This window comes from Drosophila albomicans, chromosome 3 (genome assembly GCF_009650485.2).
Source record: "Drosophila albomicans strain 15112-1751.03 chromosome 3, ASM965048v2, whole genome shotgun sequence".
Lineage (NCBI taxonomy): Eukaryota > Metazoa > Arthropoda > Insecta > Diptera > Drosophilidae > Drosophila > Drosophila albomicans.
In genome coordinates, this window is record NC_047629.2 from 7,489,499 (window position 1) to 7,506,577 (window position 17,079).

Sequence of the window (17,079 nt, forward strand, 5' to 3'; positions counted from 1 at the left end):
GTGTATATACGAAATTTATAAGAAAAATTAACCAGCAGAACATTCCTATAAAATAGTTGATTCACCTGCCGCTAAAGCTGTAACTTTTTATTAAAAAGTGTGTAGTGTTAACGGGTATTTTTTTGAAAATGTACCCAACAAATAAAAAATAATAAGTAAATTCTTAATTATCTAATATTTTGTAATTATTTATTATTTTGGATAAGGTGTCGCAGAAATATTGCTACTAAAATGTTTAGATGCCAGTCTACTTACATACATATGTATAAACATATAAATGTATATGTATGTAGCACAGTAAATTAAAGCTTAGCTTACAATAATTTCTGCATTGCACATGCAATTTTTGAATTAGGACTAAAACTGAAGCGAATTTAGCGCCATCGCGAGTCTGTCATCGACTCATCGGTCGGTCCGTCGGTTGGTTGCTTGATTGCAACCGAGCCAAAAGCCAACAACGGTTATAGATAATATTTGCGACTGTTGGGCTTTTGCAGAGAAGTATTACAAAACAAGGAACAAAACGTCAGACGGTAAACTGCGTGTTTTTATCTGTGCATGGAATTTGGTCGTCGCTGGAAGTTAAACTTTAACTGCTATTTTTAGTTAAAAATTACAAGTGTGAAGTTCAAATTGCAATTTGTCGCTGTCGCTGTCGCTCGACACAAGAATCATGTTCATGTGCTGTGTGCAATGTATCAGTTCAACTAGGGAAGCAATTCAATAATAATGAAAGTTCCTATTTGATTCGAAGCCTAAAATAAAAATCATACTCCAAAATAAATAATTAATAAACTTACATCCACTGCAGCTGTGTGTGTGTGTGTGCGTGTGTTTGTTTATATGCATACATACATATGTATGTAAATAAATCAAATTGCTGAAGTTTACTGTTTTTGCATAATGCAGACATGCACACATACACATACGCAATGCAATGCTTGCATGTATTAGCCAGTTGCCACAAATACATCAGTGATTACTCGTTAATTTAACAGGATCCAAAAACTATAAAGTGTGTCGACGTCCTCTGCCTCGAGTGTGAAACGTACAACAAACGAAATTTAGGAATAGCAATTACAAGCTAAAATAACAATGGCGCTGCCAAAAAAGATTAAATGTTTTAAATATTTAGTTTATAGTTATGTGTTCCTCTTGGCGGTAAGTAAGCCATTTACATATGTATATTCACATTCCCATCTACACTTATGCAATGATAATCCTTGGCTTCATTTCACACGAACACACACATGCACACGTCAAGAGCTCAAATTTTTCATTCATTAATTTATGCCGTTTGTATACAAAACAAACTCCACTGTGTGTATACACAACGAAGTCACTGTATCTAGCTTATGTAAGTGTGCAAATAAACACTCATCCATATGTATGTATGTATACGCAGTTACATTCTTTATGTATGTATGTGCTTGTTAGTATATTGAATTCAAAGATTTGCAATCATTACTTCTGTATTTATGGCAACATCTTTTGGATTGTATTATCCATTACGCCGAAGAATTGGCTTAATGCACCTCTAATATGGTCACAAATAGTATATATTTAAGCGTTTTATTATGTTTTAAAGTTGACCATTGAAATGATGGCAGCTGCATTTTGAAGTACTCGTTATGGTTAAACTCTTTTTGACGTCACAAGAATTGCGAACACACATCTGCATACATATGTATGTATGTATGTATTGCGTGAATGTATACATTGCAAATGCAACATTTGTATGTATACGTGTATGCAGATGTTAGTGGAGATTTGGCGATGACCTTGAGCTATTTACTAGCAGTGCGTACTACAAACATTCATATACACATACATATGCACTTGTGAACATCTGCACGTATGTATGTATACACGAAGATGAACAAGTTGGATGCGTATTAGCATTATCATGACGTCAAAAGGTAGCATAGATATACTATGTGACAGTGTCTCGAAAATGATTTCGACATGTGCATATTTGATGTACATCTCTCCGAATGTACATGTGCACAAATGTAGGTGTGGTGCAATGTAAGTTGATGTACAATGTAAATTCGTGATTAAGTTGAGAGATATCCTTGAAAAGACAATTGAATGTACTCAGCCTCACAGCTGACCCCATCACACATACATACATACATATGTACGAGTGTTTGTGTGTGTGTGTTTACGCAAGTGTGCGCATAACCTTGATTAATAAAGGAGTGTCGCAGCACATAAAGCAGAAGTGCCCCCGTTTATGTTTCAATTATGTAAATATTTATGTGACACATTAATTCTTGGCATGATTTTCACTTTTTGATGACTGCAGCTAACGGGAGCAGCTCAAATATTTTTGGGCACATCCCTGTTGTGGGGACATTCGGTTTATTATGGCATCGTACAGAATAAGTTGTGGGCACCAGCCGCCATTCTCCTCTGTCTAGGACCCGTTACTTTCATACTCTGCTGGATGGGCTGTCAGGCAACCAATCAGAGGAAGCGCTGCCTTCTCGGCATGGTAACTTACTTACTATATACAACATACATTATAAATTATATTGTGCATAATGAATGTACATAATTGTACATAAATGTATTTGCGTTTTTTTTGTAGTTTGCAGCTCTTTTAGTGGCTTGTATATGTGTTCAATTCATTATCTGTGGTTGGTCCTTGGCGATGCGAGAGAATCTTCCTACATCCGTCGAGATTTTCATTGATGATTCGTTTGTAGAGTTCTTAGATAAGTTTTCGCGCACCAAAGTTGACAACTTGCATTTGTGGAATCGCATGCAATCCCAGGTAAGCTAAGCTTAGAGCACCAATATAAAATATTCAAGTATAGTCGAAGGTCTGTTGATAAGAATAACATCAATATTACCACTGGTAGCAGTTGCAAGCAGTGTGGTGCACTGCTTGATACCGACCGGTTGCAGCCCGTGCACTGCTTGTCGTTAAAAATCCTAGCCTAAATACCATATATTGATGTGATCATCAAGTGTCAAAAGGAATTGATAAGAACTGGTTCAATTGCAATTTCAAATTAATATACACACAAGTTCGCAAAACTTTATGGAACTTTATCCAACTGTTTCAAGCTGCTTAGTATATCGCGATGTTGACTCTAATTGTGAAGCGAAAAATTCCAAAGCGATACTATTTGTATCAAGTATTGAACTCACTGAAAATCAATATTCGTAATCGTTTCTTATTTGTAAATATATTTATAGCTACAATGCTGTGGTGTGGATGGTCCACTTGACTATCGACGCCTTTCGCTGCCCTGGTCCTGCTGCTCCCGCCCCGAGCACGCCTACGAATCGGCCTGTGACACTCACTACAAGCGTGGCTGCTTGGCTGTCGTATCGGAGCAAATCAAGAGTCGACTGCTGATCACCGCATTTGGCGCTGCCATTATTGCCATTCTGCAGGTGCGACACTAAACCGAAAAGAAAATATATACATTTGAAAAGCTATAAATTTAACAAAATAAATATGTTCTTCCAGAGCTTGGGCATCTTCTGCGCAGTGCATTTGACCATTTTGTTTGGCAAGAACGACAACACCCATCCCATGAACAACATGAACCGGAAAAAGAAGCAACAGCAATTTTTGCCACTGACCATTCAGGACAAGAGGCACGATCTACCATCACCCATTAATCTGTCGCCCTCGGCACCCGGTCAGCGTGTTTTAAAAACTGCTCTGCCTCCGGCAATGCACAAATGACAGACGATTAGCTTTTAATATTTAAAACAAAAATTTATGAGAAACTCCAAAAGTTATAAAAATGTTGTAACCTGAGATGGAATGAATATAACTGTGACCCTCAATGTTACGTTATGGTAATTTTCCAAAAATTTACCGTTCGCAAAACAAGCAAAAATGCAAAAAAAAAAAAAAAAAAAAAAACAAAATATGAACAACATTCAAATTTTGATTAACTTTCCAGTAGTTTAATTAAATCATAAAAACTGGACAGGACACTGTGACATTTCTCTTATTTTAAGATCAATCATCATTCAATTGCCTCGTGATATTTCAGGGGGCACATAGAAGGCGTCTACTGCCTTAGGCTTTTTCTTCTTGCCGAACCATCGCTTTGGATAATGCTTTTGCTTTTTGAAGATTTGCATGTCGATGTCCTCTTTGTTCTCAAAGTACCAAAGACTTTGACGTCTCGTCTCCAGTTCGCTCAATGTCGTCTCAATCTCCTCGACACGTTTGCCTATGTCTTGGACTTTTAGTTTGTCTTGTACAGCTTTTTGGAAGTTGGCTTCCCAATCCTTATAGCTCTTTGTGTAGTCCGACATCAGTTGTGGCTCCAGACTTGCGGCACTACGCTTTACGCGATTAATAAGTAGTTCATCCAAGGACTCGCTACGTTTACTATCGGTTATGGCCTGATCCAGCTGATCAAGCAACTCGGCAGGTTTCTCGGTACTTAAAGCATCAATCACCTTTCGAGCGACTTCTAAAATGCCTTTGTACAAGTTGTCTTTCCTGGTGGAAAGTACTTTTTCTGCTTCAACAAGGTTACCGGTGAGTGCATAACCCAGCAATGAAACATTCTCAGACAAATCCTTGAGAGCAGCATTAGCAGCTAACTTTAGCAAAGCTTCCCCCATTACCTGTTCTTCAGTTTTGATATTTTCAGCCTCGTTGCGATTGCGCACAAATTTTACGCGAACTTTCTCCTGAAAGAAGATAACACAATAGATTTAATAGTAATTTATGGAAATTTAATTGGCTTACCACTTCAGTTGACTGCTCCTCTTTTTGGGCGACTTTTGGCTCAAACTTCTGGAGGTAAGCGTGAAAAGATTGAATGGCAAGGGAAGCGATCAGCTCGTTATTACATAAGTTGCGTTCGATGAGCATAGCGGCAACTTGTGCTGCCTCCCGATGGCTGCCATTGTGCATTAGCAAGTCAATTAAATGGCAGCCGGCAAACTGATCAATGAATATGCCATACTGCAGTGGATTCTGCAGCGCCAGAATCGCTTCCTGCGGTCCAGTGTAGTCCAGTAGCTGTTTGACTACAAGATTTGGTAGCAACGGCACAGCTGTGCAATCCTTTTGTTTTCTGTGGATAGTAGAATGAAGCACGCATTCAATAAATAAGCAATATTCGACAAAGCTTTACCTTAGCTTGACCAGTTTGTCCACGAAATCCATTTGTCTGTGATCCTGGTTAACAAAAACATCCAGATCCAAAAGTTTTGACTCAGCAGCGTTTTGAATGCTTGTGGCCGGCACACTTGGCAAGCCTTGATTTGCCAAATTGTTGAAGGCACTTGAGAAGTAAGACAGACATCTTATGTTTCGCTGTTGGCAAATAACTCTCAACTGAAGCATGCTTGGTTTAAAATAAACAAATTCGGCGAGCAATATCACGTTCGAATAACTGCGTTCAGAATAACGGCATTAGATTAACCAAATTTTAAAGGCAGTAGGGAATTTGTGGAAAGAATGCATATTTTATTTTAATAAGTAAATAAGTAATTAACTAAACTGTAATAATTACCTCCAGTAATATCCTCCGGTTGCTCCAACATATGTAACCACTGTGTGACCGCAGGCTGAATGGAAAAATATACCGTTTTCTTTGAATTGTGTGCAAAAGATACCATCTACCAAATCTGGTTTCAGCGGATTTTAATAAACACCCGATAAAATAAGACGATATATCGGAAATATCGATTATAATGTATAGAACATATTCAGCTTTAGCGGGATATTCAATATGAGTTTACACATTCAAGAGAAAATAGATGTTTCAAATTTGAATCTATAAATTTACGAAATGTATTAATTTTTTCAGTAACGGATCTTATAAAAAATATCCTAGTTATAATGTGTGAGCTATATTAAATGAAGTGGGGGAGTGGACTGTATCCAAATTTGGACAAACAAACAATCTAAAATCGATCCATTGCAAAGTTGTAGAACTTCAAGTGTACGGGTTAAACATGTACATATGTTGTGTACCTGTTTCCACCAAAGCACCCACCACACACTCTGCACGCAAAAACGCAAGCGAATACTTAGGATTCGGGAGTGTGTTTCGCTTGCGGGTGCAACAAGCGTAGCGTGGATCAGTATAAATTAAACAAAAACACAAATACAACAGTGAATTGTATTACTTTCATTTCTTTTGTATCGAATGCATGTGTATGGGTGTAAAACATAGCAGTAGTTCTGGGTGCAAGATAATATGGGGAGACAGTAGCAAGCGACTGTTAAAAGACTATCTAAAGTAGACAACCGAAATCAGCGAAGCAGAAAGGCTTTCCACCCCTCACTCATGCGGCAGCTGCAACACTTACATACATATGTACGCACACACACGTGTGCAAGCAAGTGGCACGAGCTGAACGTTTAGACACACATGTTATAATCAACATGCGCTCTCGAGTATATAGTTATGTTTCCATGTGTGTCTACGATCAAAAGAGAGAATAAAGGAGTCGTCGGGTCTATCGCACTTTGGGTGGCTTGTTGTCTTTTTGGCTCGCAGGCTCTCTCGCGCTCCCTCTTTTCCTCTCTCTGTTGATGGTTTCGCACATACAACCACCTAGTGCTCACGTATGTGTATAGGTATGTGCTGTTGTATGCGTACACATATAGCACGGTCTACAACGTTCAGTTGTGATATATCAGACATTTGTGCTTGACCATGCCTAGCGTACGGTTCGGTTGAAGTTGTTTTTAAATTAGTAAATTTCTCTGTACATTCTGTGTTATTCCCTAAAATAGTCAAACAACAAAAAATTAACAGTCGAAATGAAATTTCTACTAGTTTTCGTCGTAGTCGCATCAGTACTTTATAACGGTAATGCTCGAAAATGCTCGATCTAAACGCGTAATCATATTGAACATTCGCAAACTATTTATAAATTGAGAGATGAAATCATTTTAGCCTGTGAATTATACGTACAGCTACTCACATATGTGAATACATATAGTATATGGATGAATATATATACATAATACGTACATGCATATTCGCTTGAATGGAAATCTGTGGAAACAGTGAAAATGTTAAACAGCAATATCGCATAAGATGGCCCAAACAGTTTGGAAAAACATTTGGAAAACTTCTTAGATTTCATTGCGAATACAATGATGTCATGTGTGTTATATCTCGGTGCAGTTATTACTTGAAACATTGGCTATAAATAATAGCTAAAACATCAAACATCAAGCTTTGGCCTTAACCTGCATTTTATGTGTTTTCGTGGGTGTATTTAATATTTATTTCAAAATCCGCGATATACAAAACATTCAAAAAAAAAAAATACTTGCTAAAACTTTTTTTTTTGTAAATCGATTAAATTATAGCCTGAATAATAGTCTGATTAAATAAATAATAAAAATCTTTTTTTGCTCTTTTATTTACAATCTGTATATATATATATATATATATATATGTATATATAGTCTAATTAATATTAAATTAACAGAAATAGCAGTTTTCCAATGAGCTCTTTTATTATTATATAGGGAAAAGGATACCAATATTTTATAATTTAAAAAAATACGTTCTTTTAATTTGAAAAATGTTGATATTCCATACATAAATATTGATATATATATATGTGGTGCAGATAGAGACGTAAGAATTCGATTCTCCAGAGAGAGATATGTACTATTTTGAAAAAAAAAATCGGATGAACTAATCGCAATCTTAATCGCAGAAGTTAATTCTCAAAATGAAATATGATTTGAAGTGAAATAAATAAATAGTTTGTATAGAAATAAAACAACCGATCTATATATATGCTCTTTATCAACATATTGTTGTGTTGATAAATAGCACATATTCATATATACATACATACATGTTCATGTATTTCAAAGATTTCAAATTTAGAGAATTAACCTCTGCGATTAGGAACATTGGTTCATCCGATTTTTTTGTTTTTCCAAAATATATAGTTCATATTCTGCCCTTTACCAACACAACCAAAAATAATATTTCTTTTTTTCCTCTTTTTTTATTTTGAAGGTGTTGGATGTAGGGCAGTGAGAGTAGATGAAGAAACTAAGTTTCTAGTACTCGAAGATGACAATATGGACCGCACAGTTCTGGATTGTAACTATGATTTAAATGATACGGATGTATTCCTCACTGTGAAATGGTTTCGAAATGATCGTACAATTTATCAGTGGATTCGTGGATCGCAACCAGCTCCGATTGTACGTATAATTCGAATACATATAATAATCATTTTATGATTACTAACAAACTCTTCTTCTTTAGCCTGAATTTAAAAATGACGTGGATAGCACTTATGAAAGCTCAAAGGATCCAAACAAACAGTATAGTTCACTGGCCCTTATCAATCCTACTATAAGCTCAACGGGAGATTACAAATGTGTTGTGCAAACTAGATCGGAAACAATTACAATTCACAAGAGTTTGCAAGTGATTGATGTGAGAAATCGGACATTAAACCTGTCTCGTTATAAAATTCAAAACGAGACCCAATTGGAATGTACCGTGTTGAACGTATTCCCCAAACCAACTTTAACTATAATGCAAGTTAACTAATATTGTCACAACAAATGACAATATTGAACAATTATTCGTTTTTGTTATTTTTATTTAAAATATATGTACATTTTTAGATCTGACGATGACGATATTATCAAGGTTGTGAACCATGGTCCTTATGAACAAGGCGATGGATATTACAATGCAACCACACTGGCAGTAGTTCAGGACAACGATGACGATGCGGATGCCTACAAATGCGTGGTAAATTTTGAAGGATACTCACAGAATTTCACTACGGTTATCACGTCGGGATCTGGACCTAGATACGTTGATTATCGAATAGTACTTCTAAATACATTTGTGTTAAGTTTGCTTGCAAATCTGAATATTTTTAATTAAATAAAATTTGTTGATTTTTATTGTTGCAAAAAGTTGCCTAATCCTTCATCGCATTTTTACATTTTTGGCGATAATACTAAATTTTTTTTTCTGATAATCTGAAAACGACTGTAAAAGATATTTAGACTGTTTGACTACAATCGATTACGTCCAATTCAAAGGGTAGTTCGCTTAATACTTGATGAGCGAACCAGTTCACCTAATACTTCATTTTCTCGATCACATTTTAGTTCCATCGGCTTCGTTTATTATACCCGCTACTCATACGGTAGAAGGGTATTATAACTTTGTGCCGGAAGGAAATGTACATATGTATGTAACGGGTAGAAGAAGACACCTCCGACCTTATAAAGTATATGTATACTTGATCAGCGTTAACAGCCGAGACGATCTAGCCATGTCCGCATATCCGTTTGTCAGTCTGTCCGTATGAAACACTGGATCTCAGAGATATAATTTTTTCGACAGCATTTGTTATGTTTGCACGCAGATCAAGTTTGTTTCAAATTTTTGCGACGCGCACCCCCGCAAATCAAAAAAAATCGATTAACAAGCGTAATTATAAAATAAAAACTATAGTTATTGTGATTTCTGAAAATTTGGTTGCAATAAAAGTTGTCGAAGTTATTAAATAAATACTTTTGTATGGGCAAAAACGCCTACTTAGTGGTCTTAGTTACTTTCGCTGAGAATTTGGTATATTGTGCCGTCTGTGTTATATTTTGAATGCGGTACTATATCGATATACAAAATATACAGTTTGGCATATTTTCAGTAGTTTGCAGCATATTGCTTTGGTATATTTTAAGAATAATAGCGAAATTTTTTCCTTTCATTCAAAATGGGTATCTCACAGTCGAGCACACTCAACTGTAGCTTTCTAACTTGTTTCATTTACATTTTAAATCAATGACAGGTTCAAACCTAATAAACACAACTCTGCGAAACTAAATTATTTTTATAATATCATCACATTGCGTTTCATGATCTCTAAATTTAACTTATCGATTACCTTGAAAAAAGTAAAAGCATATTAAAACGCAAGAATGATACTCATTGTAATTTGTCTTTTACATTATTTTAAAAGCTCATTGTATATCCAATATTTACTATATACATGCATATGAATTTTAAAATACACACAAATTTTTGGGGTTCTTATATTTTATCATAAAAACATTTTATTTGGCAAGAACTTTGTGATGCATTGAGTGATACATCGTAACATTGACTGCCAGATACAGTATTCTGCCTATTCTCCATTTTGGCACATTTGTCTTTCATTATATAAATGGCATGTCTTTCTTGCTTCCGAAATTTAGCTCTTCTGTTCTGGAACCAAACCTAAAAAGATATAGGATATAATGTATTTTCAATGTACAGATTTAAATATACTCATTTTTAATTATTTTTTAATAAAAAGTGGAAATGACCTGAACTCGGGCTTCTGTTAAATGTAATTTGGATGCAATTTCTTCTCTAGTATAAATATCTGGATAATGAGTTTCCAAAAATATTTTCTCCAACTCGTTCAATTGATTTGATGTGAACGTTGTTCTTATTCTCCTTTGTTTCGATTTGTCAGTCAAGCTCGAAGTCTCTTCCGAATATGATTTTAATTGGAAATCTGCATTGAAGAAATTAATTTATTTATGGTGTGCTGATTATTAATTTATAGTCATCCGAATACATTTTGTGAAATATAGTTCATTTAATTAAGACTTAAGGTTCTCGAATATTTAATAAAAATAATTATTATCATTATTATTTATTTTATTTAAATTCAATCTACAACACAATAACTACATGATAAATCCAATTATTAAATTCTTCCAAATAATTTTTTTTCCAAAAGTTGAAAATACAGAACTCTAAGCCATTAAGGATTTTTTAAGTGGTGGTCATCAAATTTTGTAATTTCAAACTAAATCAAAATAGTCAAAATGATTTCAGAGAAGCAAGAAAAGTTGTTATACATGTACTATAATCGGCAAATAAAACACCTTCGACCATAAAAAGTATGTTATAGATAAATTAGCTATGCAATTTTGTGGTTCCTGCTCTAGTTTATATACCCGCTATCTCTAGGGTAGAAGGGTATTATAACTTTATGCCTGCAAGAAATGTATCCAATAGGCAGAAGTTATCTCCGACCCCATGAAGTATATATATTCTTGATCAGCGTCAACACGTCGATATAACCATGTTCGTCAGTCTTTCCGAATGTAGATTATTTTTGCGCGCAGATCAAGTTTCTTTCCATATTTTTAAACGCTTACTTCCGCACGTAATTTTAAAATTAGATTTTCGGTACGTACAATACGAACTACACTATTTTGATTCCTGAAATTCTCGATAGGATCAGTTAAAAATTGTAGAAGTTACTAATACTTTTGTATGGCGAAAAACGCCTACTGCAATAGGGTCTCAGCTGCTTTGGCTGACAATCTGCTATATTATTTTACTCTTTTACCACGAACTCAGACTTACACGGTTACAAATTTGCTCCCATCCCCCTTGTAACCTTGTAACACCCTAAAAACCTCGTTCTTACACGATTTTTTTAATAAGGAGCCACCAAAAGAGAAAACATGTCAAAGCAAACTGGCTAATGCCTCCAAATGCATTTTAAATTTCATATGAATAGAATCATATGATCTCCTTAATTTTAACATTTTTAATTTTCTATAAAGTTTAACCTGTTAATTAATTATATGAAGCAACTTTTTTACTTTAATACCAACGTTTAATTTTGAAAATATGAATGTTATGAATTTATTAATGGCATATGCATAATAACTGTTGGTTAATTTTGAACAAATGTATGAATCTTTAAAAAAACAGATCAAATTTGAACAATACAAAAATTTGTTTGCTACCAATTTTGAATTTTGCGAATGTAACCCCTTATATTTTATTTTACCTGAATTCATGTTTCGCTTTACACGAGGAATTCTAGGAACGTAACCCCCGTGTTAAGCGAGGACCAAGTGTATTTTGAATATATTACTATATCAATATTCCATATTCCGGTATATTAATTTTTCTCTTATTCAAAGTGAGTAGCTTGTATCTCACAGGAGCTTTCTTACTGGTTTAAACTATGGATTCGCTTTCACCAAAACTTTATGAAAATCCTGATTAAGCTATTTTTTTAAGTCAAGTTGTTAATATTCTAGACAGTTCTTAATATAATAATGTATAATTTTTGTTACCTATAAGCTATATAATATTCTCTTAATATGCCCTGGAAGAAATCCTCCCAATAAAACAAACGAACTATATTAAAAAAAAACAGTCATGTGACTTTTTGTATACTTGTAGTCTAATCACTTTATATCACAGTTGATCACGGCTGTCTGTAATTTTTCCCATGTCATTTAACGATTTCTTGAGAAGCATAAGTGCAACCGGCTATCAACAAGTTTTGAGATATTAAAGAAAATTATCTACAATTTGTATTATTGTAAGAGAAGAATATTAATAGCGTAAAAACATTTCCACTACGGTTTCAAAGATTGTAAAATGTGTTCAACCGATTTTTTTGAGTGGATTAAAACTTCTTGAAATTATTGTGATAAGGAAATTTAAGAAATCAGTTTTCAATATAGTTATTTTATAAAATATTTAGTAAATATAATATGAATTGAGCACTAGATGCATTTTTAAATCATCACTTACCAGTATTGTAGGGGGTTATATTGTGAGCCCCGGGATAAAAGTCGGTGACATTTGTGATTTTTGAGAACAATATATTCGACTCTTGGCTAAAAGAGTTTCTGATAACTGTATCATTGGCCCGTAGCTTATAGCTGGAATCGATTATTAGATTATAATGGCTCATGTGGTTGGCCACCGAAAATCCCGAGTTGGCATTTGTATTATGATGTTGCGAGTTGGAGTTGTATAGACAATCTTTATCATAACTCGTTTTGTTTAAAAATGAAAATTCCATTGCATTGAGAAATGAGGCTCGAGACACTAATTATCAGTTTATTTATCGCTAAGAAGTCACATCGCAATAAAATATAATATTTGTGAAGCCACAGAGAAAATACAATTTGTTAACTGGGCTTAAATAAATAAGTTTCAGTAACGTTTGCCACAGCATCAACCTTTGGCTAAAAAAGGATGCTTCACTTCCATAAAATGAAAGAGAGAAAAAATACCGAGCTCCGCTTTTGGGGGCGGCGCCAATTTCCACAGATTGTTTTAAGGGTGGAAATATTTCAAAGTTTTGCGTACACTCACACAAATTTATCCAATGTTTTTGATGTCCAGGTTACAATAAGTTTTAAGTTAATTAAATGTCATAAAAATTGTAAAGACTTTTAAATTTTACAAATAAAAAAAAAATCATTAGTTTCTAATTAACCCATGCTCAAAAATTCTAAAAATCGTTAAAAATATTCAGAGTAATTGAATTAATTTTAATACTAATACTTTTTTTTAGTGTATTCTGACATGAATAATCAAGTACTGGACTGATTCAGAGCTAACAATTCAAGGGTATACGAGTACTAGCACTTTATTTCATGCTCGTAAAATGAACAGGAAGTAGAATGTCATCAATAAAATTTGTTTTATTTTGTACCATCTTATATATCGGCCATTTGCTTGCTTATTAGTATATCGTAATATGAAATTAATAGTGTAGAGCAATAAATCAAATATATAAATACGTATATGTATGTTCTTAACCACAAATATAGTGTCGAGCAAACTGTTGTTGGTCTAGTACCTGCAAATATAAATAAAATTGAATTAAAGAAAAGTCGAAAATTGTATAAAAATAAAACTATATGAATTTAATTAGTTGAAGCAACTTTAGGTTAAATTACGTGTTCTTTCAAAATATAATAAATAAATAACAAAAATGTATATATGAATACACTTCTATTACAGGGATGCTTGGCGTTTGTCATTTTAAAGTCTAAAGTCTAATGCGAAGAATAGGACATAACTCGCAGACATGGTGCACCTTCGGCGACGAACAAGATGGGATGAGATTGATGGAATGGTCGGTAGTTTCAAAAGTCCAACTGATCTTAATACTAATCCGATATCAGATCATTTGAACAATCAACTGATCACAGTATCCTTTACAAAAAACAAGTAGGAAAGTGCTCGTGAGATTTCTGCTACCCATTCTGAATAAACGCAAAATATTTGTAAAATATCTCTAATCATCTCTCAATCATAAAGACTATAGTTAGTATAGATTTCACCAAAATTCGTGACTTTGGCTTCAAAATTACGTTTCTTATTCGACTTTTGTCGATTTGCGGGGGAGGAAGTGGGCCTGGCAAAAATTTAAAAATAACTTGATCTGCGTGCAAACATAACGAGTGCCGTCGAAAACCATATATCCAACCCGCATAGTCTCTGAGATCTATGTGTTCATATCGTCTCGGCTGTTGACACTGATCAAGAATATATATACTTTATAGGGCATACTTCTGCCTATATATTTCCTGGAGGCACAAAGTTATAATACCCTTCTATCCTATGGGGATAGGCATAAAAACCTCGAAATATAACTTTATTACGGTCAGGCCATTTAAAACAATTGTTCAGAAGCTGCTACTTTTACGCAATATAATTGATTAAATTTAATCGCCCAATTACAAAAGGTTTTTAAATATTCTGATTAAAATATAGAGATGCTTAACCATGTTTATAGCATAGTCAAATTCAGTCTTAAAGCAATACAATTATTACTTTTGATTATATTTAAGTAGCAAGCAAAAATTATTTTTATCTTTAAGCAATAATATTTAATTTTCTTTAAAATTAAATCTACCAAACACATATACCACAAAAAAAAACTATACTATAATATATACCAAAGGTTTTATTTAGACCTATCTGAAGCACCGCTTTTTGGCATATAAAAATTGATTTTAATGAAGCGGAAAAGTGATATCGAAAAAATTAATATTTTTTTCTCTTATAGCTTTGCTTTAACTGTGGACCGTGATGAAGAACATACATATGTACTTTATGTAATCGGAAGTGAATCCCTCTGCATTTTACATATATTTCCTGTAGGTACATATAAAGGGGTTCGTGCTAAGCTGGGTAGTACTTTATAAATAGATTCAAAATTTTATGCTTTCTACTGTGCAAATTAAATTTAAAATCGTATTTTAATATATTTAAAGGGTATAAAAATTATTGATGAGCATTGTAAGTTGGTAAATTTCGATATAAAAGCACAGAATTCCTTCAAAATAGTCGAACAACTGTTAAAGTAATTTTGCATTATTTAATCAATTTTGCATCGAATCCAAAATCCTTTATGAATGTACTTCGACTATATAACAGTTGTCAAGTTAGCATTCGATCAGATATTACTATGTTTTCTACGTCATCCAACTGCATATCGCCCTTTAAAACAAGGCTTATATTGGTCTGAAAACATCTAGATCAAGTTTGTCTAAGACTTTTGGCATACCCAATTCCGCCTCCGCAAATCGAAAAAATAGCAAAAAGCAAGCGTCATTTTTAATCTGAAGTCACGATGTTTAGTAGATAGAATAATTACAGTCAATATGGTGCAAAAAATTTAGGGTTGATCAGATACAAATTGTGGAAGTTTTTAAATAATTATAGATGCTTGTTACGGGATTTACTTGCTTTGTTTGACAATCTGGTATACTTTGTTCTTTATACTATATTTTGTATATATATGTACATAGTATATATGTTACGTGTATACCAAAAAAAGGACTCGGTATATTGGTTCTATTTTTGGAATATTCATTTGTTAAGAATAATACCGCACTGTTTTGGTTTTATTAAAAATGGGTAGCATTATAATTTGTATAAATTTTTTTATTAAAAATCAAGTTTAATTTTTATTATTTAAATTAGATAATTAATATTAATTTTCTCAAAAAAATAAAACAATTATAATATTATATTATTTTTAAATAACAAATTGTCGTCTGTCCGTCTGTCCGTATGAACACCTAGATCTCAGAGACTATAAGAGATAGAGCTATATTATTATTTTTGCACGCAGATCAAGTTTGTTTCAAATTTTTGCCACTCCCCTTTCCGACCCCGCAAATCAAAAAAATCGAATAACAAGCGTAAATTTAAAGCTAGAATGATTCCTGAAAATTTGGTTGCATTCAGATAAAAATTGTGGAAGTTATTAAAGAAATACTTTTGTATGGACAAAAACGCCTACTTACTAGGGGTCTTAGTTGCTTTGGCTGACAATCTGATACATTGTGCCGTCTATGGTATATTTTGAATGGCGTGCTGTATCGATATACCAAACATACCCTTTGGTATATTTTTGAAAATAATACCGCAATATTTTGCCCTTATTAAAAATGGGTAGCGGGTATCTCACAGTCGAGCACACTCGACTGTAACTTTCTTACTTGTTTTTTTTATTAATAAGCCGCTGAGATACGCGAAATCGTATTTATTCCGCGCAACTTCATATAAAAATAACGGTCTTGCAAAATTTTTGAGGCCACTTATCGTTCTGCAGTTCCCAGCACAAAACAATTTTTAAGCGTATTGATACTCCAATAATAGAATGTATGTGGATATCAAATCAGTTATTATTCGCAAATTGAGGAGAAGCATCAATATACATAGATAATTTATACAAAAAAAATAAAAAAAAGTGTCTGTGTCATTTTATCGTGAACTCGCAACACTATATTATACCCGCTACCCATAGGGTAGAAGGCTATTATAACTTTATGCCGGCAGGAAATGTATGTAACAGGTAGAAGGAGGCATCTTCGACCCTATAAAGTATATATATTCTTGATCAGCATCAGCAGCCGAGTCGATCTAGTCATGTCCGTCTGTCTGTCTGTCCGTATGAAACACTGGATCTCAGAAACTATAAGCTTTAAAATTACGCTTGTTATTCGGTTTTTGTCGATTTGCGGGGGCTGAAGTGGGCGTGGGAAAAATTTTAAGCAAACTGAATCTGCGTGCAAACATTACAAATGCTGTCAAAAAAACATAGCTCTATCTCTTATAGTCTCTGAGATAAAGAAAATCATCAAAAAACAATGCGCAATTACTTTTACTTCTGTCGGTGAGCTTTAAAGGGAATATACTCGCGCATCACAATATGTTGGGCTTGCAACCTATCAGCATAGCCAACGCAGTCCTTGTGCAGACGCCATTTAACTGAAAACATCTAAGACACAAGCAATTGTTG

General features: G+C 33.8%; 4 protein-coding genes across 5 annotated transcripts; 2 read left to right on the forward strand and 2 right to left on the reverse strand.

The window, feature by feature from the left end:
- Positions 1-517: 517 nt before the first annotated feature.
- LOC117569220 (leukocyte surface antigen CD53) lies at positions 518-3,894 on the forward strand. 2 transcript variants are annotated; one of them, XM_034250297.2, is made up of 6 exons: positions 518-533; positions 999-1,161; positions 2,309-2,497; positions 2,594-2,779; positions 3,208-3,408; positions 3,485-3,894. In XM_034250297.2, the coding sequence occupies exons 2-6, from the start codon at positions 1,096-1,098 to the stop codon at positions 3,704-3,706; spliced, it is 864 nt and encodes a 287-aa protein (XP_034106188.1). In that variant the 5' UTR covers positions 518-533; positions 999-1,095; the 3' UTR covers positions 3,707-3,894. The 2 variants fall into 2 exon arrangements, with proteins under 2 accessions (XP_034106188.1, XP_034106187.1); XM_034250296.2 differs by lacking the exon at positions 518-533 and having other exon boundaries at positions 879-1,161.
- Positions 3,895-3,911: 17 nt separating this feature from the next.
- Positions 3,912-5,614, reverse strand: LOC117569221 (uncharacterized). The gene is made up of 4 exons (XM_034250298.2): positions 5,505-5,614; positions 5,124-5,384; positions 4,733-5,063; positions 3,912-4,674 (listed from the first exon to the last, which is right to left on the reverse strand). The coding sequence occupies exons 2-4, from the start codon at positions 5,333-5,335 to the stop codon at positions 4,000-4,002; spliced, it is 1,218 nt and encodes a 405-aa protein (XP_034106189.1). The 5' UTR covers positions 5,336-5,384; positions 5,505-5,614; the 3' UTR covers positions 3,912-3,999.
- A 1,024-nt stretch (positions 5,615-6,638) lies between these two features.
- On the forward strand, positions 6,639-8,911 carry LOC117568374 (uncharacterized). Its single transcript, XM_034248977.2, has 4 exons — positions 6,639-6,812; positions 7,989-8,179; positions 8,244-8,521; positions 8,612-8,911. Exons 1-4 carry the CDS (start codon positions 6,764-6,766, stop codon positions 8,877-8,879), a joined length of 786 nt encoding a protein of 261 aa, XP_034104868.1. The 5' UTR covers positions 6,639-6,763; the 3' UTR covers positions 8,880-8,911.
- A 1,126-nt stretch (positions 8,912-10,037) lies between these two features.
- On the reverse strand, positions 10,038-12,995 carry LOC117569587 (paired mesoderm homeobox protein 2B). Its single transcript, XM_034250817.2, has 3 exons — positions 12,561-12,995; positions 10,313-10,506; positions 10,038-10,223 (listed from the first exon to the last, which is right to left on the reverse strand). The coding sequence occupies exons 1-3, from the start codon at positions 12,832-12,834 to the stop codon at positions 10,038-10,040; spliced, it is 654 nt and encodes a 217-aa protein (XP_034106708.1). The 5' UTR covers positions 12,835-12,995.
- Positions 12,996-17,079: the final 4,084 nt, after the last annotated feature.